This window comes from Anopheles nili, chromosome 2 (assembly GCF_943737925.1).
Source record: "Anopheles nili chromosome 2, idAnoNiliSN_F5_01, whole genome shotgun sequence".
Classification (NCBI taxonomy): domain Eukaryota; kingdom Metazoa; phylum Arthropoda; class Insecta; order Diptera; family Culicidae; genus Anopheles; species Anopheles nili.
The window spans coordinates 59,724,065-59,748,779 of record NC_071291.1 but is presented as its reverse complement, the minus strand read 5'-3'; the positions used below and the strand labels follow the sequence as shown (position 1 = coordinate 59,748,779).

Here is a 24,715-nt window from a genome sequence, read left to right as displayed (position 1 = left end):
GCTGGGGCAGCGTACGGTGTGTGAACTGGCGAAGGAAACCCCAACGCAGCACTGCAACTCGCGTGGGCCGTTCGCGTTCTAAGACGCTTAGAAAAAGGAACACCTCCTTTGCGGTGGGTGGCATGATTTATAGTACGCCGCTTGTCGGACTTACTTTTCCATTAGCGAATATTGCGGCGAAAGAGTTTTCCCACCCCACAGGGGCCACATGCGAAGTGGGTGTGTGAGCAAAACATTACCCACCAAAGTTTCACAGTTTCGGCCAGAACATGCTTAAGTTTTGCGCGGTAAGCGATTGTTAGCCGAAATGAAACATATTCTCGGTGGACATTAGCTGGCGCACAGGGGGCAAGATGATCACAACCTGCCAAAGCTCGGGAGCCCAACATCAATTGGTTAAACTTTCTAGATCGATGTACCATCTTGCCTGATTTGTGGTGGACTTTTACTTGGGATCTGCGGGGTTTTGTGAAGATTAGAAAACGCTCCACTGCGGTCGGCAACAAAGGAATGCATTATTCATATTGAAAATTCGGAACTAGAAAAGTTTTCTTCGTCGCCGATTGTACCTGGTTGCTTGTTCGCATACAACGATACGTCGAGTGCACCTTCTCTCTTCCCTAACAGATGATCTTCAATAAAATCTCTTACGGTAAAGGAAAGAAGAAGTAGTAAAAACTTTTTCAATACACTTCACGGCCGGTTCCGGTTCCGCGTTGGAAAAAGCGCAGCACACAAGAACAAAACGGAACGTGAAGTTTCTTCACCGCTGCCCGGGGGCGAAGTTTCGGAACATCACATTTGAATCCAATTTGATGTCACAACGGCTTACTTATGCCTCTCGAGACCTTACTGTCTTTGTGATTTCATTTTCTGCTAATGTCGTTGGCACTTTTTCTCTTTCGATGTGGACTTTTCGCGTGCGTTTTGCTTCCGAAAGACACAAAGGATGGCACAAAGTTATGACTCTTTTGCTTTCTTTGTGTCCTTACCAGCTGCACGAGTTCTTTTCTGGCGTTTTGATTAGGCAGTACAGTGTAGAAAAAAAACAAAAAAGGAAAGATCAAGCATGTACTGCATTTGCGTTCAGAGAGCTTCGTCTATGCTATTGATCGATGCTTTTTTGTGGCATTTTGTGATGTCTACATCATAACGAATAAACTTTTTCCTAGGAATGATGTACTGAAGCTGTATAACCTTTTAGGCATCTATTAAAAACCTTTGTTAAATTAAATATTATGTTTAAATAAATTGTTGTTGAACAAGGCCTTTACGGTAACACATTTGTATGTTTTAAACATAGCTTTTTTTTAATACATTATAAATGTTTAAACCTTACCTCGTACAGTAGAATAAAGAGTGGGCATTACAATTCAACGTTTGTGAATTTCAACACAGTTACTGGTTCCTCGTAGAGCAAAATTAAAACTGCATACGGTAAGAGCCCGGTAGTCAGTGGCTCACAAGTCGGTAATATTTCAACAATCAGACATATTTTCCCTTTCCCCAGTAAACATGTTGTTACACAGGCGTCAAAAAACCAAAAGCATATCACCAACAGCACTAATAATATCATCAATTACACTGTCTTACTCACTAGATGTTTGCACCCACGCTTAGAGGAGATAACCACAAGCCTAATCAACACCATATCCTACTCTCTCTCTCTCTCTTTCATCTCACACCTCATTTCTTGAGCCCGCTGCACATACACTACTTAACTTCGTAAGCCTTATCGCTGAACGAAAACGTGTTTCACATTCTGCAAACCAAGCGCAATAAAGCATTGTTTTAGGATGATGGAAATTATTTGTAGGCCAGCAAAATCTGATTAATAATTATGAAGTTTGTGTCATTAAATGGATGGTGTTAGACGGTGTTAGGTTAACAACACTAGCGCTATCCCGTTATGCGTAGCCTACGTCATTGTGATTTCAGGAATGAACGCATAATAACCGACAGTAAAACAATATAAAACCCCCTATAGCAGTACACTGGATCGCAGTAGTTCCGATCAAATCTATTATCTATTATCAAAACTTCCATCACCCAATTTTTATCACCGAAACGCGTGTGACCTTCACAATGAACGAAACTAAACTAAGATAAGGATTGAAGCATCGATACCATCGATTCTGCTCAATACTAATCCGTTGGTTTTGTACCGTTATGATCGCGCTTCGGTGAATAGCGATCTTCAAAGGAGTGGTGGTGTGCTCTAATCGCCCATGCACAGCATTCAACAAAGATCGTGTGAAAAGGGTATTTGTACGTATCGCCGCAAAGAACAATTCACAATTTACAATTAGATTGTTGATGTAAAGACAGACCAAGTGAACATTACGGCATGTTCCTCCTCTGTATAACAAACGTGTGTATAACAAGCATATCTACGTATCGCCTGTATAACAGAGCGAGATATCGAGGATACATTTAAACAAACCTCACAACCCACCATCGTTTGTTTTTGGCGTTTTGTCAATAGGATCACTCACTGGAGCTAAAAAGGTTACTGGATCTGGTCACTGGAGCTAAAAAGTGATACAAAATAGCATATTTCTGATGGACGAAGATTCCAGTGCGTATTTGCGCACTATTTGAAGCACAATTCACGAAGGTATTTGCAGGATCAATGTTAATTTAAGCATACCTTGACTATCTGCGAAAGTTAGGATGAATAAGCGCTTACCTTAACGAGTTTTAAAATGTCCTTTAACTAGCAGTTAACAAGGCCTGGCTAAGCTTTTGTGCTTTTCAACTGCAAGGCTGCTTTCTTATTATGTTATAATTATCTACATACAGCAGCATTTAATCATCTGAAGCCGAGCGTTTCTTATACTAGTATTTAAAAAAGAGAGGTCCGTACTTGCATTGCTGACTATCGAGTTGCCACATTCTTTCTACTTCAGGGCATCATCTCTACGGAAGTGTGTTAAAAAGCTAATAAGTTCAAGGCAAATCAAGTAAGTTGTTTAAAATTGAGCTGTGAAAAATTGCAACTGAAGCTTTGTTTTAAAAATGTAACCCTATAGTGTGGTACCTCTTGAATGGTGGTTTTTAATATGCAACGCTCAAAACAACAATATTTATACATAAATTTGCATCTATGCTTGTGCCCTTGCATGATACCGTATTTTAAAACGACATACGAGTGAATTGACATGCAGACGGTGCATCCATTTTCATGCGATTTCATACACACCCACAAGAGGGAGGGCTTTTCTTTGCGTTTCTGTATTTTACTTCACAGGACACTATCCCGATACCGTAAGCGACCCGCTGATCTATTATGCCCCGGGTGAGGTACGAAAACTGCACGCTCAAAACCATCGCATTAAGAGTGCAATAATAATACGAAAAAGAGCGCGCGAAAAAAAAAGGGCCCTGAGTTGCCATTCAACCGATCATCGTAAACCATTCGCTGACGGGACAGGTTCTTCGGTTTCTGTCCCAAACTCCGAGCCATCCCGGACGTAAATGGCTGCTGTATGGATGAAATTTCTCACACACATTTTACCCCCCTCAAAACACTCGACATGAATATACAATGAGCGCTGGGCGGACGTTGCGGAAATGGCGCAAATAATCATACCCGCCAAAAAGGCTGCGCCCGGTTGCGAGGAGCTGCTTAGTGTAGTTTTCCACAAAAACAAACATCTAAATTCTCGCCCGCTGAGCTCGGCACAAAAACCTAGCGCTGCAGCTCTCGAACGCCAGAGCGAACAGTTCGCTGCGGTGTGCTGACTCCCGAGAGCGCTGGTGGAAATGAGATTTTCCACCCATCCCTCGAATGTGCCCGGTGTCGCTTTTCCGGTGACAATTTTCCGTGCTGAGAATACAGCCGAATGGAATACACCGTTGGAAACAATCGCCAGCAGTACGGAGTAAGGATCGCGAGACGGTCATCGACATCTGGCTAGTGTGTGTGTGTGTGTGTGTGTGTATTTTCGTATACCGCCCATGAACCACTAATTAAATGAAATAAATCGTATAACTCACGTGCACGAGCGAACATGAGTATTATAAGAAAACGTCGAGTAAACAGAAACGATTACCAATTTTCATGTATCGGCACGGGTGGCGCTTTCCACGTAATGTAACGCAATTATTTGATCTTAAAATTAGAAATTTCCCATTCTTTTCCAAATCAACATCGTCTCCACTGCGCCCTGAAATCGAATTCCAAACGCTTCATCGAACACAGCCACCGTCCATTCGCGTGGAAAACTTCGCTTAATTTCAATCAAACCCCTTTTTCTTTCGGATCACTTTCTTTGTCGGCCGTCGCTCACTCATTCCGCCGCGAAATCGTACGTAAATTGATTTGCTCTTTTTTTATATATCGTTACACCTCGTCCTCGTTCAATTAGACGGCAAGTGGCAACGGCGCCCTAAATAAATAGCGAATGCGCGATCTCTGTAGCAAATAGAAGCGAAATTAACATCGACCTTCGAACGGCTGCTGATACCTGAATATCATTCCAGAACCGTTCTTTTTTTTTTTTTGCTATCGAATAGATCCACCGAGTCAACAAGAAAAAATAAAACGTGAAAAGAGTAGCGAAGTAGGTGTTTGGTAGAGGGGATAGAAAAAGAATCTCATAAAAATGTAAATTTTCAATAAAAATCGGAGCCCTAATCCCATTGGCGACAACCGCGCTGATTAGGGCCACCACCACCAAAATTGAGCCAATCGTCGGCCCAATAACAGCGAAGAAAAAAAAAACAGAACACCCGTAATTCTTTGAGTATCCTTGCTGATATTATTTGCACGACCTCTTCTCGCACACACCCACGCCGCCACTTTTGGTGCAGCTTTTCCATTGATGTGCGCCAGCTCATCGGAAATGAAAATGGAGTCAAGAATTGCCCGCGGCGGGAGAAGCAACCGTAGTAGCAAATGGTGCAATCTCGAAGGTGCTGTCGAGGCGGCGTTAACAAACCTGCAGCTGGTAGGGTAAGTTCTTTAGTTCAATTTCCAACTTTCTTGGCTTGTTTATCTGCTTTTGATTCTACCGTTTGGCTGCTTTAGTTTTATTTTGTGCCTAGATTTTGTTTTACCAGCACAAATGCTTCATATCTATATGATTTATTTATTTCTTGTTTAAAAATATATTTCGTAATTCACGATAAAATACCAGTAAACTTTAGACGATACATTTTCTGTCAATTTTTGTCAAAAGTTTGGCAGGTATGATAAGAATTTAGAACGATTTTTGGATGAAAAATGTATGCACTAGTTAGAGTACTCACATTTCGAAACAACGCTTCCAGACAGACAAAATCATAACCCCAAACAGGCGACACTCTAAAACCCGTATCCCGCTCGCAGTAGCATAAACGATTCACTCAGCATAAATTCCCAGACACGCACGTACGCAATGCCGTGCCCGTTCTCTACGCCATTCGTGTGACGCATCATGTCCGAGAAAAAGCTATTGGAAATCTTTCCAAGTTGTGTTTTTGCTCTGTTTTTTTTTTGTGTGTAATTCCATTCAACCGTTTCACCGAAACTTCAGCAAAACTGTCAACGGGTGGATCATGGCTGGCTTTCTCCGCAAAATAACCCAACGCACCAAACCGAGTACAACCCGTGGGCGAGTACTCGGCAATCGTCTGGCCTTCGTCTGCCGGAGGGACGATGGATAAATTGTTGCCGGTTGCGCGAATTCTCGGTGGCGTTCACCAGGGAACCAGGGACCAAACCGGCCGGCCGGCATGCCCGACAGCTGACTTACGGCTTAAGGGACGCTGATGTTTATTTACTGCAGCGCCATCAGCTCACACCGAAACGCCGCCTGCGGTAGTCCCAGAGCGAATCTTGTTCGTTTTCGAGGCACCGATACGGCAAAAAAGGCGAACAAAACTGGAATGCAACGACACACTCTCGCGTACAAATTCGTATCTGTTGCACCACTCGAATTCTAAGCGGGCCGGTTGAATTTTTTAACCACATCATCCACTTGAATCATGCTTAAGGGACATTCCAATCAGTTTGAGCGTTATCTAGCGATGTGATAGCAAAATCATATCTGCAAGCGTTTGATGGTTATTTTTGAACGAGGTTTGTACCCGACAAATAAAGCAAAATTAAAGGTTAGTATAAATTCCTTTCATTTGTTCATGCAATTGTTGTTGCATCTTGATAACAACAATCACAACGCGATCAAAGTCGAGCATTGAATGAGAGCATACCTAAAAGACTAGCATAAGAATAAGAAACTTAAGCATAAACCATCACATGCTGGTTTTTATGCCACCATATTTGAAACGCAGAGCATTTTATGAATAAAACAGTCATCAACTAGTGACCGTACATATGAAGATTATGAAGATTATTTCATCTAAAACTCGAGAAATATGATACATCAAGTAGAACATTGCTAGACACAATAGAAAGCAGAAGATTGTCATGAAATACACGAGCCTGAAATGAAATATCCATTCAAAAGGATTCATTGAGCATAACTTCGATGTATTCTAGCTCATGTCTATGCTTTCCCTTATCACCGTTAGTAAAAGTTAACAATTATATCATCTATTTTCGGCATAGAAACTTTGCTCTGACCGGATTCTAAACACTCTCCCCCAAAAAAAAGGCACCATTCCAGTGGTTGCGTGGCTTTACACTTCATGCACCTGGCCGATAGAGCGAAAGAGAGAAGGAACATTCGTTTAAAGTTTCCCTCCACGGTTGGGGCTTCAAAAAAAACCGCAAGCCACATCGCCATATTGCACATGTTGGAGCGTTTTTCGACATATTTTCGGCAGCCGATGTCCGGCGCCCTCTGCCCAGGAAGGCATATCGACAAAGTGGTGTTCTTTGTCGCATGCGTCTTTACCCTGCCGTGGCCAGCATACGGGAACGAAGCGGATGGAAGTGACACACGAAACATTTCCATATTTCATCCTCTGTGCGATCCCCAACCCAAGAGTGGGACCGCTTTTCCGCTTTCCCGGGGACGGTGTCACTAACGAGAAGTGAACCGACCATGGCCGAAAGCCTCGTATCTTCAGTTCTCATTCGCCCTTTGTGGCAGGGCGAATATAAGTAAAATAAATAAAATTATTATGCAGGCGAATATTTGATGTTTTGCTGTCGATCCCGTCGGCCCGTCCTAAACGGCTCCCCTCTTGCCAAGCTTTTGGGCGTTGTTTGGTTTTGAATATTAAATGGTTATGCCGTGCCATTACCCACTCACTACGAGTGATCTTTTTTTTTATTCTTCTTCTCCACATGTGCTGCCACCATGCTGGTCATTTCATCTTTTAAGAGCACCACTAATTGAAGGACATTTTGCACTAGTTCAACAGTTTGTCTTTGTAAATTGAGTGCAATTTGTGGAATCATAAAAAAAAACTCCATTTACACACAATAAACAAAAACATTCACGATTATTTGTTGCTTTTTCACTGCATTAAATTTTGTACCAAACATATGAAAATATCAAATTGTTTTTCCAATATTCCATGCACAGGGTGCCAAGGTATCACCTGCCACCTGAAAGGCTCCTTTTTTCGCAAGGGTAAGCTCAAAAGCTTCTCTTCTTAGGTGCACTAGAACTATGGAATTGCACTTAAAAAAAACCCATTGATGGCTGAGAGCGATGCTATACAAAAACAAAAAGCTGTAGCCTTTTCTTCTAAATGTTCTCTCTTCTCGATAGTGTACATACTACCTTCGAATGACGTCATTTCGTGCGCTTCGTTCTACCTTCTTCTCTTCTTCACTTCTTTTCACGTATTCCTCCCTCTCTCACACATCCTTCAAGCTGTCTGGAGCTTATTGTTCGATAAATAATGTAAATTCTCGAGAGATACTAAGAAAATGAGTTTGGGCTAGTGTCTGTCAATGGGGTCGGGCAGGACTCACCAAACCCCGGAAGCGTACCCACTTCCAGACGGGTGGTTATCAAGCCAGATGCATACCGGAAGTGGAATGGTACTAGCCACGCACCCACGCAATTCGCTATATCCTTTTACGCGAGTGCGAAAATGCCATCGACATTAATAATGCAGGTACTAATATTCTTTTGTTGCGCTTGGGATTCGCTTGAAATGTTTCAGTGTGTGTTTTTGCGTATGTATGCGAAACGATGTATGTACTTTTGTTAAAGTATTTTGATTTTTTCGCCCCATCAATATTTACTAAAGTGAGCCTAATAAGAGTAAACGTGTATCGATGTGTTTCCGTATCGCTCTAAACAAATAGAAAAGGTTTTATGCAGGCTTTACAACACGAACTAATCGATAAATAAGGGCATATTCTAACTATACTTCACGTAGATAACAACTTATGGATTGGCATATGCATTACAACTTCATTCAAGGCTTCAAAAATGCAGGTGTTAACGTTCTTTTTTTAATGAAAAGCTTTCTCTCTCGTCTACTAAAAATCATGGACGTGCAAAGCATTCAGGATAAGGAAACCACGATTTTCAGATAAGACGGAATGACATCGACGAAAGTTAGCTTTAGCATAAAAATACACCAAGCCAGAAAGCTTTCGCTTTTGACAAGTCATCCCTCTATGGGCCACATTAGCCCTAAGTGTTAGCGATGGGTTTCACGTTCGAAAGAGGGAGAGAAACAAAAAATGGAGCACGACAGCAGCACTTTGTAGTATTAAAAAAATCTAGCTTGCTTAGCACAGCCCCCGCGGGCAAAAGCAACCGAAGGAAATTATCCAAACGAAAAGCCTACAGAACGATAGAAATATTAGCTGAGAGTGTCCGTTGGGAAATGGCAAAACCCCGGTGCTTATGAGTAACAGCGAACTGCAGCCTCTTCTAATTTGTGCCTACGTCAGTCACGGTGTAAACCATGAGTCCCGACAATAGCCATGCTACAAAATAGGACATGATATGTGATGGATGGGCTGATGATCTCGCAAAACCAGATACTACTTAACGGAGCCGAACAATTTGTTTTAAAAACTGTAATACACTAAAAATGCAAACGGAATTCTTTACTATATTTCATGATTTAATGAAAATGTCTTTGCATCTATAATTTTTGTTTTGCATATATCTGTAATTTCAATAAGGTTGTTACTCGAAAAAACTGTTATACCAAATTTTAAGCATTGAAAAATATGATAGTTTAATTATGATCCATTCTGTTTCATGCTTTTTTTATTTTTTTAATAGTTTTGATATCAACTTACTAAATAATTTACGAACTGAAATATGGAAAGGTAACATGAGAAGGATATACGCGCATTATGCCGAACGCATACAAAAGCGCCATCTATCGTAGTAAATCGTACCGTTTAGAAAATTTCCACTAGATGGCGTTATGATCCAACAATATATTAAGCGCCATCTATACTTCAAACTTTGTAGCCGCCAAAAAAATGCTAATTCGAAAAATGCTTTGAAAAAAATAACACGTGCAGGATTCCATTAACTTGATTACGTAGCATTTACATTTTCACAAAAAAAAAAACTCTTGTCAGTTTTATGATAAAAGTATTGAACGACCTTTGTAAACATTCATCATATGCAATGAATATGAGTCTTAATAAATTAAAAATTAAATATGTTATGAAATATGATTAGATATGATACGACAATTTCCTTTAAAAATATCTGTTACGGATTTATTAGTTGAAAAATATCTATGCGGATAAGTCATTTATAAATAAGTTTTAAATAATAATCAGATGTTAACATTTGATTAAAATTATGTTGAAATTGAGTAATCCTAACCTAGCCTAACAAGCCTAAACTTACGCACATTGTCGCTTCGATTATTTGCTATTTATCATATGAAAGATCCATCAACATACCTGTTTGCGAAGCATCGTCCTGGAGCCGGTATCCATCGGATCCTTACGTTCGAAGCGCTCGAATTTGAAGCTGTTCGAACGGTAAAGTTCGTTGTCCTCACCGCGCCTGTTACGACACAGTCTCCGAGTGATAATGTTGCCACTCTTAGGCCTATTTCAACAAAAAATAAAACGAGGATTCGTGATTGAAGAGCTTTAAATTAAAATACACCTTAGTTACATGAAAACACGGCAAGGACACCTGAAGGTATAATAACGAGACCTACTTTCGCGGACGAAAGTCTGTCGAACGGACACCAAAATTCAAACGCTTACCCGCATGGTTTGCACTGCGTCATGTGCAGATCCCAATTCAGATTAAAATTGAACATCTTCAGTCGTGCAACTGCTCGTTGTCTCAGCGATTGTTCGTTGGATTGTTGTGCGATGGTAACGGATTGACTGTTTCCACGACGTCCACTCGACGAGTGTCCTTTATGGTGGCCACTGGAAGCATGGCTGGGTGGGGGAGCGCTGAAGGAAAAACAACTATTTAATTTTTTACGAAAAATATTCGTTAAATTTTTTACAATTTAACTTTTTGAACTTAAAATTATTTCCTAATATTTTCTCTATCTCTTAGACACACTCAACTTTCAATTTATTTTGTGACGAGCATTAGGTTTTTATTTAGTAACATAATGCTAAGATATAAAACGTCAATTTCTTAGAACAAATCGATATATTCACATTGCACTTTCCCACACACATGACAACATTAATGCGTAAATCTTTCTATCGAACACAGTCGATAGGAAATACTATGAACGTTCAATACGTATTTTAGGTTGAAATGTCATTTTTATTACTGTTAGTTGATTTTTAAACTATACTAGGTAGACTTTGGACGATATGGAAAGTACGATCACTAACTTCACATCACTACATAGATAAGATAGATAAGGAGTCGTTATTGGAGTTGTTCCCTTTATTTTGGATTTTACTTCATTGAATTATTATTATCTTTGAAACCCCTTGTTATATGTAAAAAAAACCAGAGACCTTTAAACATGTCTGTAACATGCATTATCTGATTCAACTTACAAAACGTACTTTCCGATGTGTAATAAACTGTGCGTCAATGATGATCTCGGTCGCCATAAAGCAGGTCCACTTTTACCAGCACATTGATCATGTCGCAATAACCATGAGGAATTAGGGCATTCTTTTCTATATAAGCATTATAAAATTGCATAACACAAACACCAAAACGAGCAGCATAACGATAAATTACAATGCTACATCAGCAGCACGATTTTAAGAAGGCAAACAGTTTTATTTCAAAGGCCATAGTGAATGGTATAATAATATTCTACCAAGTCCAGCTCATGAAGAACACTGCACCAGAGGTACATGAGAAGATGTCAATGCCTTTGGCTTCCCTATTTCTAACATTCCAAACTATCATTCGATCCATTGGTACATTCAGATTAACAACAATTGAAGTTCGACGGGAAAGGCATCCATGCATTTGTCAATGCTTTTATGTTACCATTAATTTGAACTCCTTTTGTGGTATTTTTCGTATCTAATCTTTTCTTTTTAAAAATTTCATATGTGTCAATCAAGCTGTATTTTATCAGTAGAATAATTAGAATAACTGAAATAACACGCTGTTAGGCATTTCCTCCCAACAACCATAATGTACCTTATCCCGGGTGTACTCGGTTACAAATCTAATCTGTTTTAGTGAAAAATATTTTTAAGTCAAAAACATTAAATTGTACTTTGTGTGTTTGTGAAAAAAAATCAATTAAATACTCTTTGTGCTATGTTTCTTAATTAAAAATATTTGTTTTTATCAATCTGTATTTATCAAAATGAAATGAAAATGAAGGATAGGATATAGTTTAAAAATAACGCGATAAATAAAACGATTGAATATTGAAAAAGCATAAAGTGAAAGCAAGATAAAAAATTAACATAAATGATTGATACAAGTTTTCATTAGAAGTCAGTGATGCGTACATAAATTTATTGAAGCACAACTTAAAGAAACGCAAACTGAACGAAAATCAACGAAAGGATAAATAAGAGGGCAAGATATTACGTTTGGATAGATGTATGATCATTTTTTTTTATTACAAAACAGTGATGCGTACATAAATATACTGAAACATAACTTAAAGGAATGTAAACTGACGAAAAAATACTTTTCATACAAGGCTTGAGTATTGAAAAAGAGTTAGCAAAAGCGGTTTTTTTTGCTGTGAACAGAAATTGTTGTGAAATCGGCAAGTTTAATATGTTTAAATTAAACGGCTAACGTAAACGCGCTGTTGCATGCCAAGCCGGTACAACTTGTATGTTTTTTTTTTCAACGTGATGTTCCGATGCCATTCATACTTCATTTAAACTCATTCATTTAAAACTTTCCAATAAAAATAAAACGACACCATGCTTGGCCAACTTACCCTTCCCTGCTAGGCCGGCTGCGTCGCCTCCGTCGTCGTCTCTTCTCCGACGACGCTGTACTAGCCTGCGGACCAACGGAACGGCGCCGTTGGACGGCCACCACTTGCGATTCCCCAAAACCGGCCGAGCTGGTGGTATCCGTCGAGTGCGGCACAACGGATGGGCCAGCTACAACAGAGCCACCCAACGTTCCTGTTGCTGGCGATGACGAAGTCTGCGCACCACCTCCGGTACCGATTGCAGTTTTCGATGACGATGACCGAAGCGTTAGACCCTGGTTCACTTTACGCCAAACGCGCTCCATCGTTTTTTTTTTTCGTCAAACCAGCCCAAAACGATCTTCTATCTTGCCACAAAAAGGAACAAATTACCAATGCTCTAACGCCTCGTCGAATCGAGTGCCCATTGATCGAGTATTCGAGGGAATCTTTTCATCGCAGTAAGCTATGCTTGGTGTTGAGGGCGCGTTTATCATCAAACGATTCTTTGTTGTTGTTGTTTTTTTATTTCTTTTCGCTAACCTTTCACGCTTACACAACGCGCTTGCGGCGTTAGAACTGCTACTCATGTTCCGTAGGACAGATCACATCTTTAATTGCTCATGAACTTTTCCATGCACTTTGCTGAACACTCTCGTCGTCGTTAGTGTACGTGCACATGGTATTTGCTTCGAGGCTACAGGGATGAGAACATTCACTTCCGATAAGATACAAAAGCGTCTATTCACGTGCCACTCCTTCCATTGCCAATGGGTTTTTTTTCCGCGCCCTGTACACTTGCACGATGACGAAAGCGAGGACACTTTAAATTAACCAAAACACCCAACGCACGCTAGAAAGCCACTATTACACGGGCTCATTTTTTTTTTCTTCTTCTTCTACCAAAGAGGCGGCCCTATTCTTCAGGGTAAAAACAAAGACTTTTGCTTCTATACGGCACGCAAAGGCGACGACTCATTCGCAAAACCTTTCATTGCCTTCGCTTGGGGTTTCTTGGGTTCTCGCAGAACCAGGAACAGCTTCCGCGAGGATATTCAAACACGAAACTTGACACATATCATTTCACACTCTCTCCGTATCCTTTGCAACGCATTGGATTGGTCTTTTTCACACGCGCCCATACACACACACACACACGCGTACAAATCTTCGCCTCTACATTTTCCATCCGCCACAGTTTCACTGGTTCCTTTTTCCTCACGGGTTTTTGTTCGGTTCCGCTGGATCGAGGTGTGATTTTGAAACTTCACATTTCTTGCGCTTCCGCTAGGCACTTTTAACCATATGCTGCCGGAAGACAAAAGCTGCCAAACTATGCTCAAATCGTGGCTTTTCCAATCGAACACCACCGGCAGGCACGGCACCGTCCCATACACGAGCGACTGTTTGTTAGGAAGCAAACATCCTGATAAGCGGAGTGGTGCACCTGCCTTACGCACACGGGAAAACGGCTCACAGGGAAAGCCCTCGGTCCCGAAACTGGAAACGTCATGAGGAAAATTTTTGACAATAATCAAATCCGTTTCTCCATCCATCCGCGAGAGACTTCCGCGAGCGCAGAGAGAAAGCCAAACGCATCCTAGTAGGCGGGAGCATGCGATAGTAGACGGGAGTCAACGACGTGATGAGGGGTGATAGTGCTTTTGAAAGTCCTTGCTACTGTTGCTGCGATTACCGGTTTTACCCGGGCGGGCAAATGATTCACAGGTTGGCCTGTGGCCAAAAAGATTTTCCATCTTGCCGTGCCCGCCTACTGCGATATGATTGCGAAAGGCACAAGACCAAATCGTACAAGCAATTTCCACATCATTCATGCCAGCGCTCTCTCACCGTACATTCCTTCACTGTGAACGAGAGAAAATTACACACGTATTTGAGAAAAGTATAACAGATACCCACCGATGTGTCGATGTTTTGCGTGCGATCCTTGCTCTCAGGCTCGTCGTCGTTGCTCCATGTGACAGCAGCTTTTTGAGAGCGGTAGAAATTAGCGCTCAGCCCAAGAGGAAAACAACCACGTGTGCAACAACAACGGAAAATGCCAACACTTCCTGGAGCCGATCTCGATGCAGCCGGTAGCATGTGCCCGCTATCGGTGGGGTAACAGGGCTGTAACACATCACCCCAAAACGTGCTATAAATGTCATACCAAATACAGCATTATAGTAGGCTTGTTTTTTACTTTGCACAACATGCAGATGGAACCGGTTGGCTCGGTTGCTGTTATTCACCTGCATGTCTTCGTAATTAAGCCAAGAAGTAATCAGCGAATACAACTCCTCCGTTACATATTTCAGTTAATACAGGATGTCATAAACTGTGAATATCGATTTAAAGATTCGCTAGAAAAGCGCTATGGATTGGTTTTACTAGAAAATCTAAGCGAAACAGTACCATGCATATTATTTCGGATTTGGCTTTTCTCGATTCAGTAACAAACAGTGCAAATAAGTCTTAGTCTGTTGGTCTTATTTTAACCATTTTAAAACGATTTTAAATAAATAAGTAAACTGACAAAATATTTGCTCTTTATGCTAACAAAGAAAAACTTAATCGAATCTGTGGAGGAAAAAGCTTAAATACACAAGAAATGGGAACATTCTTCGCACAGTTTTTGATGTCGGTGGTTAATGCAGGTTGAGTACCGCGCGCGGCTTATTTAAACAGTTCAATGGCATCAACATTTGGATACCTCTTCCCACCAGCAGTTGATTGATTTCAGTACCCCCCGAATGCCTTCCATATGTATATAACAGAAAAAAAAATAATTCAAAAACGATCGATTCTTAAACTTCGAATATTACCCATAGATACACCCACATTAGTCCAGACCTTATCAATGCGTACAATTAACTGACTAAATAAGTTGATTCCGCTATCGTATCGTATCAGAGTAATGTAAAAACATATGTTATATACTGATGAAACAAAACATTAATAAGAGAATACATGAAAAGGAGCTTCGATTGGAATCTCTTTTTGCGCGTCATATTCGCTCTATCAGTCTAATTTTATTTTTTTTTATCGGACCTATTCATTTTACATCGGACCTAGTAAACCTTCGACAGAGGGGTCATTAACTTACTCATATGGGCTCCACTATCGGAGCTTCATCTTCCAATGCCTGATTTATGTGAGCAATATGTGCTCTTCTAGCTCCCATCGCGCTTGTCAGTCATGCTGCTATGCTAATGGTTTAGTTTGTTCTTTCGAAAGTTTGCGAGACTTGTTTTAAAAGGTTCTCGAAATCCTTACAGCTTCGACGTAACTTAAATGTACCTATTTAGTTCATAGCTAACAAAGAACCAAGTGCTTCCAGCAAGGGCGGGAGGGACTGCATTTTCCAAACCATTGCGAAACGCTCATCTAAGCTTCCACATAGTGATTACATGAAATTAGTTTATACAGTGGCATTTGAATGAAAACGCGCAGTTTTCAAGGCTCACATCTTTAACCGATTGCTTATAATAACCACGCTCCCTTTTTTTGTCTACAAATCACACTAGATTTATGAAATTTTATTCGAAAACTATTTTTTTCTTCATTCGATTAGGAGCGCATTACTAACCTCAATAAGTTATTAATATGTAAGGTCGCCTATATGCGATAGTAACTTTTGTTGCATTATAACTGTTGTTGTGAATTTCGTACATATCCAATTAATGATTTCTTCGTTCAAAACCAAAACGAGATTCTTCCGAATTAGCTTATAGTCTCTTTGTTATCATTAAAAAGCATTAAATAAGAAAAAAAATACTAACGTTTGATCGGTTGCTAATTACGTGTCCCTTTGGGTAGGATACTCGAATAACTGAAGTATCCTACATGTTTTGTTTCTTCTCCATGTTGGTTGACTCAACGACCGTTGTACGGTGGTCGAGGTCTGCCTTCTGCTGCTTAGGTTTTTTTTTATGAAACGGAATTTTCACAAAGCCAAGGATAGTCAGTCCTGCCAACGCGGGAGGCTCATTTCACGTGTTTGTGCCTCTCGCGCTTAAAGCTTCCGGTTATCGAGTCCCCTACCCTACACGAAAAACGGGTGCGTTTTCTTCGTTCATCTGCAACAAAAAGGAGTTTTTTTGCTCCGTAAGCGCCAATGTAAGAGAATGTTCTTCCACTGTTCCACATCCTCATTAGATCCAGCTTCCACAACCACAAGCAAGTTGTGATAACACACTTTGCGGTGTCTGCACAAATCTCAACATACGTAATTGTACATAGATGTATAGTGTGCATTCGCGTTAGATTTGCAGTAAAGCTAAATCAATATGACGATGACTCGTTTTATGTTCCTTTCCACACACACCAAACACATATATAGTGGTTTTCCGATGCGAATTTGGGACAATATATTTAGCAAATATATTATCCCTAGATAAATCTTATAAGCATCGATGCGAATCTCAAACCATTACACGTGCAACACCTGAAATTTGCGGGACATCTTTGGGGAGTTTTCGACACTGTGGTGTTTTTTGTAGAGTACACGCTGCTTAGCAGCTCCCTTAGTGGAAAGTATGACAAACGTGAGCTGTGTACAAGGAACTAAACAGTTGACTAAAACGTATCACCACCGTACCAAGGATGAATCCATGGAGCCGACGGTGGTGGCGTCGGCGGATAGATCGTTGGCGACGGAAGCGCACACGACCGTGCAGCGGTGCTAGTTTCGTAAGCGCTAATGCTACTGCTACCGCTGCTACCAACCTGCATCGACGGATACGGCGAGCTGGTGGCAAAATGGGGTGAAAACAAGCTATTGTTAACTGCTACCTGCTGGGGCTGTATATGCGCCTGCTGTTGCTGCTGACTGTGGTGCGAGTGCAGCTGGTGCTGGGTAGCGGCTGCAGCCGCCGCAAGGGCCGACTCTTGGAATGACGAGTATGCCGAGGGGGGCACAATAGGCGATCCGTGGCCTAACATACGACTAGCGGCGGCTGCAGCTGCTGCCACGGCCGCTGCCGCGGAACCGCTACCGACACCGGCATTTTCCGGAAAATAGTCCCCAACCGAGGCGGACGCAGCAAGCTGCCCTAGAGACGATTTCTCTTGCTGATAGCGGCAAGATGACATCGCCTTTTTATCATACATACTTCCGCCGGTGCTGCCGGTGGAGCAAACCCCGGCTATGCTGCTTCCGAGTCCTGCTCCCGTGCTGCCGCTTAGCATCGAGCTGAAAGCACCCCCGGAAAACAACGCCGCGGAACTACTCGACGGGGAGAGTACCGATGAGGCGGCGGTGGATGAAATCCCTGCCATTGCTAGGGCAGCAGCCGCTGTTGCGGCTGCAGCGGCCACAGCAGTCGACGATGAGGCCGACGACAACGAGGACAGGGACGATTTTCTCACGCCACTACTGACGTTGTTGTTGTTGTTGCTTCCGCTGCTGCTGACCTGCGACAGCGACGAGGACGACGGTGAAGGCGTAAGACTGTTCCATGCTCCTGCGGCCGATGCAACATTACCACCGCTTGCTCCCGAGAACGTGTCGCTAACACCGCCGCCAGTGCCAACACGACTCGACGAAGAAGATGATATTAGGTCGGACACGGTCGTGCTCTGAGGGCACTGCAGCTGTACCCCCCACCCCAATTCCTAGCTGATACGGGCCCGCTTGTTGGCCTGCGTTTCCTGGTTCAGATTGCTGCTCCGGATCATGTACTGCAGCTGGGGCATAAATGTGACCACATCCGACACCTGCACCATCGGCATTTTGTCGACATTCGTGCGACCAGCTTCCATCAGCACCTGATACTGCAAGCTAAAATGCAAGACCGGATAGTTGTGCGTTACATTGCGCAGAAACCAAAAACTCACGTTGCCTTACCTATTGCCGATGAAAATGTTAATGTCCAACGCGTTTAGCACGCGCCGACAAACTTCCAGACTAATGTACGGGAAAAAGACATCCTTCAGGTCGAACAGCGTCATTAGATATTCGGTCGTCCGGTACGGCGTCTTGTTCACGCAGTAGATGATCTTGTTCTCGACCGGTCGCTTCACCACCTCGTACGGCTTAAACTGCGTCACGCTAATGTTCATCTCCGGCAACACGATCACGTTACTGCCATGGCGCGATTCCGCTAAACTGTTGATTGCAGCCGCCGCCGCAGCCGTTGCTGCCGCGTGCTGTTGATGCTGCACCTGCTGCTGCTGCTGCTGTTGCTGCTGAGCCTGCTGCTGTTGATGCTGCTGCTGGAGCTGCTGCAGCACGGCAGCGTTCGCGTTGCGGTAACTGTTTGATGCGGCACCGGTCCCGTTCCCACTTCCGCCGGCACCGCTGGAGGAGCTACTGATCGCGCTCGAGCGACTCCCGGACAGTCCCGTCGAACCGGAAGCCGACCGCTTGCCCGACGACACGGACAGCTGTTGCTGCTGTGCGACCGCTACGGCAGCGGCCTGTTGCGCGACCGCTAAATGCTGGGGCAACGAGGCACCCGTTATGTTGGACCTTGGGGTAGAAGATAGATCGATTACTTCCGATAGTCTCGCGGCGATAAGCGCGTTTAGATAGTGCGAGCTTCCATCAACACCTCTAGCGGTAAAGCTTGCAACAAGCTCATCGCCACCACCGCCAATCGCACCATTGGTACTGGTTATAACACTGTGATTTCGAGGATAATCGATCCTTCCACCGTTCGATCTACTTTTATCGTGCACAATTACGCTAGAAGCTACCGCACCAGAGCCGGTGGTGGTGCTGGTGCTGCTGCTGCCGGTGCCTTCCCGGTACGATGGTAAGTGTCTACTGCTGCTGTTGCTGCTGCTGTTGCCATTTCGCTCGCGAGCCGGCAGATCACCGGCCACCGGATTGTCACCGCCACGGTTGCGATCCGGACCGAGCAAACGCTCGTTTATGATCTCTAAATCTTTGCTAAGCCGCGTCTGCAGGTGCGCCAGCAAATCGACACCGTTGGTAGCGAACCGATCCAACAGCTCGCCAGTGCCACCCACCGGTATCAACGCCGGTGGCGGTTGCCTTGCCTGACCACCCTTCGGGGAGGCACGTGTCGGTGAACCAACCGGTACGGCCGTGATAGAGATCGGATTCTTCGGATACGCTACCGATGCCTGCTTGCTGCTGCTGCTGCTGCTGTTGCCTGCCCCGTAACCGCTGTAACCTGCCATCGACGCTGCAATATGCATTCCGGTCGCAAGCTCGTCCAAGGTACTTGCTGCGCTTCTCTTGCTTCCTCCTCCTGCTCCTCCTGTTGGCGTGATGGTTACGTTCCGTCCCAGCGAAAATCCATCAACACCGCTGCTCGGTGGTCGGGCAACAGCAGCTGCATGGGCTGCATTGGTCACATGTCGGGAGGCATTCGTCTTTCCGGTACCAGAGCTGGTGCCACCGTTGCCCGTTAATCCGGACCCGCTGGCCATCGTAAGCTCGCTTATCTGCTGTTGGTTCAGGCGGGACAAATTGACCGTTCCGTTGGGATTGCTGGAGGTTGCGAATATTGACAAGGCAGGATTTAGGTTCGGTAAGGTATTGCCACCGCCACTACTACTGGCGCTCGGAGTCGAGCGCAAGGCTGAGGACGCACCAACGCCACCACTCGACCTGTAGGAAGGCACATTACACACAACGGGGGTAATATTTTTAGGCAGTTTCTTTGGCTCACGAGAAGTACAAAAAAAATTACATGGAACGCGCACCAACAATCAAACACATCGTTTACCCTCTTTTCGTTTACCCTCACACACCATCAATAGTCTATAATCCATGGGACGTCGTATAGCTCGCCCGCTTGTAAATTCTATCGTTTTGCTATCAACAAGTAAGTTATGCGCCTTCGCTAGTCAATCAAACTCCATCTCTATCGCTGCTACCCATGTTGCTTACACCCAAAACAATAGGTGGACATAAACATATCCAAAAGGATAAACGTTCCATGAAACGCAGTCCCGCCCGTAAGGCGCAACAACAGACCATCAGGATGTGGGGGGGTACCTTTCACCGCTCAATGTGTGGAAATTGACACGCTAAACATCCGTTGGCGTTATCGGAAATGGAATTTAGGAGAAAAAAAAAGAAGGTTTGCCGCTCCGTCACCACTGCGCAAAGAAACTGACTGCTTAGTGAGTTGTAATAGTTGGAATTGGCCTATCTTTACACCAGGTCGAATGAGGCACAAATAGGAAGAAGTGGGAAGAAGGAGCGTTTGCGTTTGCGACTGAATATTCCTCCAGGTTCAACAAGCAACGTGCGAAGCAACAGCAACATATTATGACCATCTCATCATCATCATTGTCCATCGCATCGGGAAAGCAGACACACACACACACACACACCACCTCTGGCTCTGATTTCACGGCTCTATTCTGCAACGGAGGGAAAGCTACTCGGAAGGGGAAAAGCTAAGAAATAGGTGTTGAGATTAAACGCTTTTTTTTTGCTTTAGAATATCATCAACTGCGACACCGACCGGTGTCTGCAAAATATATCGGTTCATTATTTAAACTTAACTTCGAGAGTCAGCTACCGTACAACAAAAATAACCGACTTCATACTGAGACGTCCAAAATAGAAAAAAAAAAACATTACACATAAAGGAATACGAATAGTAATAGAAAAAAAATGGAAAATCAAACGCAACAAAATCTACGTCAAAAACTCAAAACGTTGTGACATAGAACAGAATTACATTCATGTACGTAGCGCGGCATTACTACCAAAAAAAAGCTATCAAAAAAGCAATCAAAAATGACACTACGGTTTCATAAATACAGAAAACAGTGTGAAAATCTATCGATTCTATTGAAACTTTAACAACTTTAAAGAAACAGAGATTCGGCTGGCAGTTTTTTGTTGATTGTTGAGGTAATTTTAGGTACGTGTCTTCACATCTTGGTTGTTGAACAATATTCTATATAAACCTAGATACATCGCAACAATGCGCCACTATTGTGTGAGACGTTCAAAGTCTCAAGCAAACCTGTACCAATGGCAATTGCAATAAAGTTTATGTTTATAAATCTGATGCGGTATGATATGCCTATGTTACATCTGTGCTCTTGTCCATTTATCTCAAAATAAGATTTACTTATTTGCCAAAAGGCTGTGACAAAAGGATTCATAGTTTTTGCACACCTGACTTTACTTTGCGTGTCACGTGTTTTTATTCTTTTGCATGGTTATGTGCAATAAAGAAACACGTTTGTTGTAGAAAAGATGTTGTATAATTTGCATACGCAATGCTTTCCAGATCTGTTACAAAGTAACAAGCAGTGGAAGCTTTCGCGAAATTATCTCAGAGCAGCGCGTGATGAGTGATTTATACCGCAATTGATTGGAGTCAGAAATTGGAATCTCATTTGCACGATATCAAAGGGAACGAAAGTTCCCTGCTACTTATTACAGATCAACTTTGTGGTTCATTAAACGTTTAAAACGTTCATAAAAACGACGTTTAAAGACGTTTGAAAACGTCTTAGAACGTTTTAGACGTGTTAAAACGTCTTATGCAAAGCAACACGCGTTTGATTCTCGACAACAAACCTTCTTTCGAGTTAAACACAATACACCCTACACGGTAAGGGAAATTCGACCTTTTGCGCTATATCTTCCTTAGCCGCCCTCCGATTCGGTTTTGCTCTCAATCATTGCAAAATTAATTCGTTCGCGTCTTCTGCCAAACGATAAAACACTAACGTAACGCAACGAAATGGAACTAAAGTGTAAAGTAACAGCAGGAAAGGATCTACAACGTAACTAAACGAACTACTGCAAACACGGATAGAGGAGTAGAGAGACATTTGCTAGCTAGAGCGTGCCGAAAAGTAAGTAATTCTCCCGACGTGCGGGGATGCTGTGAGGGATAGGTACCGAATGGACGTTTTTGATCTGCTAATGCAGCAGATCAAGCGGATATTGCTACTTCTTTTTTTTTGTTTTGCCAATCCACAGCACCAATCCACAACATGCCCGCGACGCGGTGCATCGGTGCCTTCCGACGGTTTGCAAGCGAATAAACGAAAGTGGTGTAGAGGATTTGTGCTGAAGTTTGTCTCCTACGATTACGTCTTCCAACTCCTGGCTGGCTGCAATACTTACAGATGCGCTTGTACCTGGGCCGACCGGACCAGGGGCGGCGGTACCGGTTGGTTTTGTGACGACCGGGGCGTCAACGACATGGCGTTGGTCAGGTAAGAGTTGTACTGCTGCATCGAGTGCATGTTCTGGATGTTGCGGATCTGCGCCTGTGCTTGCGCCGCCTGAAACAATGAAGCGAACTATAATTAATTAAACCAGCGGACATGCCAGGACGATCGCGGAGAGAAATGCTGTCAATGTTGGGGCATCGGGAGTTCGGGGTTTTCCTCGCCTAGATATAGCCGTACCTGTTGTGCCTGGCTAAGCCGCAACAGTTGTTCCTGCTGGGCGGCAAGCAGATTGGGATGGTTCTGCGACACCATGTTCCAGTTTTGTGTGAGAGCCTAGAAAAAAAAACACGTAAAGCAAAGGAGGGGGGTTTAGCAGACCCGGTTTACGACGGCCAGATCAGCAGCACACCCGTAACGAACCTGTACCGCAGCGGTAATGGTGTTCATTTGGTTGTTCGTTTTGGCAAGATTCTGTTGCGTTTGCAGCGTCTGATAAACGTTGTTCGTCGCCTTCCGCGTGGGTGCATTATTCATCATAGCGGGAGCTTTCGGTGGTGGTTGAGCCGGCTGTCGCGTCCAGTGGACGGTGTTAGTTTTCGGCCCCGAAAGCAGCTGCGAATCGACCACCTTGCTTGGCCAGTAATCCTCAAAGTCCGTCCCGGGCGGAAAGTAACCCTTGATGTCGGTCAGGCTGATAACCGCCACCGAATCGCTGGCAAACAGCTCGTTCCGGATGCCCTGCACCTTGCAGCAAAACTTAAGATACGATAGGTCCCACCCGGACAGGTTGTCCGCCTTCAGCTTGAGGTTGTCGGTTTCACCCTCGAAGTAGAACAGCGGCACCATCTTCTGGTAGTCCCGCACGGTGTACGGCACGACGGACTCCTTGTTGATGCGGATGAAGCCACACTTCTCGTTCGGTGTGCTGCACCCGGTCAGCAGCTTCTTGTAGCACACGTCCAGAAACTGGTAGAACTTGTACGCGTCGGACACGCGCACGACCAGGTCCTTCAGCGTGAACAGTTCCCGTCCAAAGTGCATGTCGCACTGCTTCTGGTTGATCTCGTTCAACAGCTTGCACTCCGCCTCGGTGATGTAGTACGATCGCACGCACGTGCACGTGTAGATGTCCTGGTGCAGATAGTTGAGGTACTTGTTCAGCAGCTTCATCTCGACCATGCGCACCGCACAGTAGCGCTCCTGCTGGCGCAGGATGAACGGGATGTGCACCTTTCCCGGGAACACTTCCCACCCAAACCGGCCCTTGTGGCTTTCGTCGTCGTTCACCTTCTTCTCGCCGCTTCCGTTCAGGTCCGATCCGCCACCATCGTACGCTTTGCCGCTTCCATTTGAGGCCACACTTTGGCCACTTCCGAGCGGGAGTGCTATCGTTGGGGCCGTGACACCACCGCTCGTCGCTGCCATCGCTAGGTTGGTGGCGTTTGCTGGCAGGTTTGTGGTTGGTTTGCGCGTTAGATAGTTCAGTATGTTTGCTTGGCCGGGTGTGACACCGTTGGCCGTTAGCGTGCCCACCGCCGTTGGACGGGCTGGAGCTGCCTGCGGTTGTTGGACGGCCGCTGCTGCTGCTTTGGCCGATTGTTGCTTGTGTGCCTCCACTATCTTTGCCGCCATTTCATTAATTTCGGCCTCATCGTGCCGCTCCTGTTTCACCGTTACCGGTGCTGTGGATGACATTTCTCTACTGTCCACGTGCGAAAGTGCTCGGGGAGATGCACGCGCGCGCGCGCACACACAACACTTTCACTCTCCTGTCACTTCTATCTCGCTACACACACACACACAGTCTGGCTGTTTCACTCGCTCTTCCTGCGGTGTGGTTGTTGTTCTATTTCCTTCCCGCTCACTCACACTGTACACGCTCGCTCACTCTTTCTCATCGAGTAGACCTTTTTCCTTTCTCACTTGTTTTTTCTCTCTCGCTCTCTCTCTTCCTGATGGTGTTTGAATCTTTGCTGCTTTGCTTCTTGAACCTTGTTGGTTTACTTTGTTTTTTCCATCGGCAATCGATGCTCAACTACTTTTTGTTTTTGTTTGCTTCTTCCAACACCAACGCGTCACTAACACAACCAACCATTCGGTTATTATTATTTTTTTTTGTAAAAAAGAGACCCGCAAACCTTTCACTCACAGTAACATAAAGGTTGGAATTCACTGCCACCGGAATCTAGCTGAAGCACCCGGTCCCGGAAACACAACATGCGGAACACCACTGCACCGTTATCAAAGCACCCTTTGCTTTGAGCTTCCTCACGCGCACAGGATCTCGCAAATCTCCTCTAGTAATTCCTGCAATCAGATGACGGGGCCAATGATGTTGCTCCTCGCTGCAGCAGCATATGCTTTAACC

The 24,715-nt window shown here is 43.9% G+C and overlaps 3 protein-coding genes across 3 annotated transcripts in view; all 3 read right to left on the bottom strand.

The window, feature by feature from the left end:
• The window catches only part of LOC128721511 (uncharacterized), an 86,518-nt gene extending 73,206 nt beyond the window's left edge, over positions 1 to 13,312 (bottom strand). Inside the window, exons 1-3 of the mRNA XM_053815269.1 lie at positions 12,244 to 13,312; positions 10,106 to 10,303; positions 9,791 to 9,941 (exon numbers count right to left, since the gene is read on the bottom strand). Coding sequence (XP_053671244.1) covers positions 9,791 to 9,941; positions 10,106 to 10,303; positions 12,244 to 12,548 — 654 coding nt within the window. The 5' untranslated portion in view covers positions 12,549 to 13,312. The remainder of the gene's footprint in view (positions 1 to 9,790; positions 9,942 to 10,105; positions 10,304 to 12,243) is intronic.
• A 3,488-nt stretch (positions 13,313 to 16,800) lies between these two features.
• Positions 16,801 to 17,502, bottom strand: LOC128727141 (transcription factor SOX-4-like). Its single transcript, XM_053821015.1, has one exon. It carries the CDS (start codon positions 17,500 to 17,502, stop codon positions 16,801 to 16,803), a length of 702 nt encoding a protein of 233 aa, XP_053676990.1.
• Positions 17,503 to 17,838: 336 nt separating this feature from the next.
• Positions 17,839 to 24,280, bottom strand: LOC128731245 (uncharacterized). Its single transcript, XM_053824352.1, has 5 exons — positions 22,768 to 24,280; positions 22,585 to 22,680; positions 22,298 to 22,458; positions 18,071 to 19,804; positions 17,839 to 18,004 (listed from the first exon to the last, which is right to left on the bottom strand). Exons 1-5 carry the CDS (start codon positions 24,040 to 24,042, stop codon positions 17,839 to 17,841), a joined length of 3,432 nt encoding a protein of 1,143 aa, XP_053680327.1. The 5' UTR covers positions 24,043 to 24,280.
• Between the last annotated feature and the right edge of the window lie 435 nt (positions 24,281 to 24,715).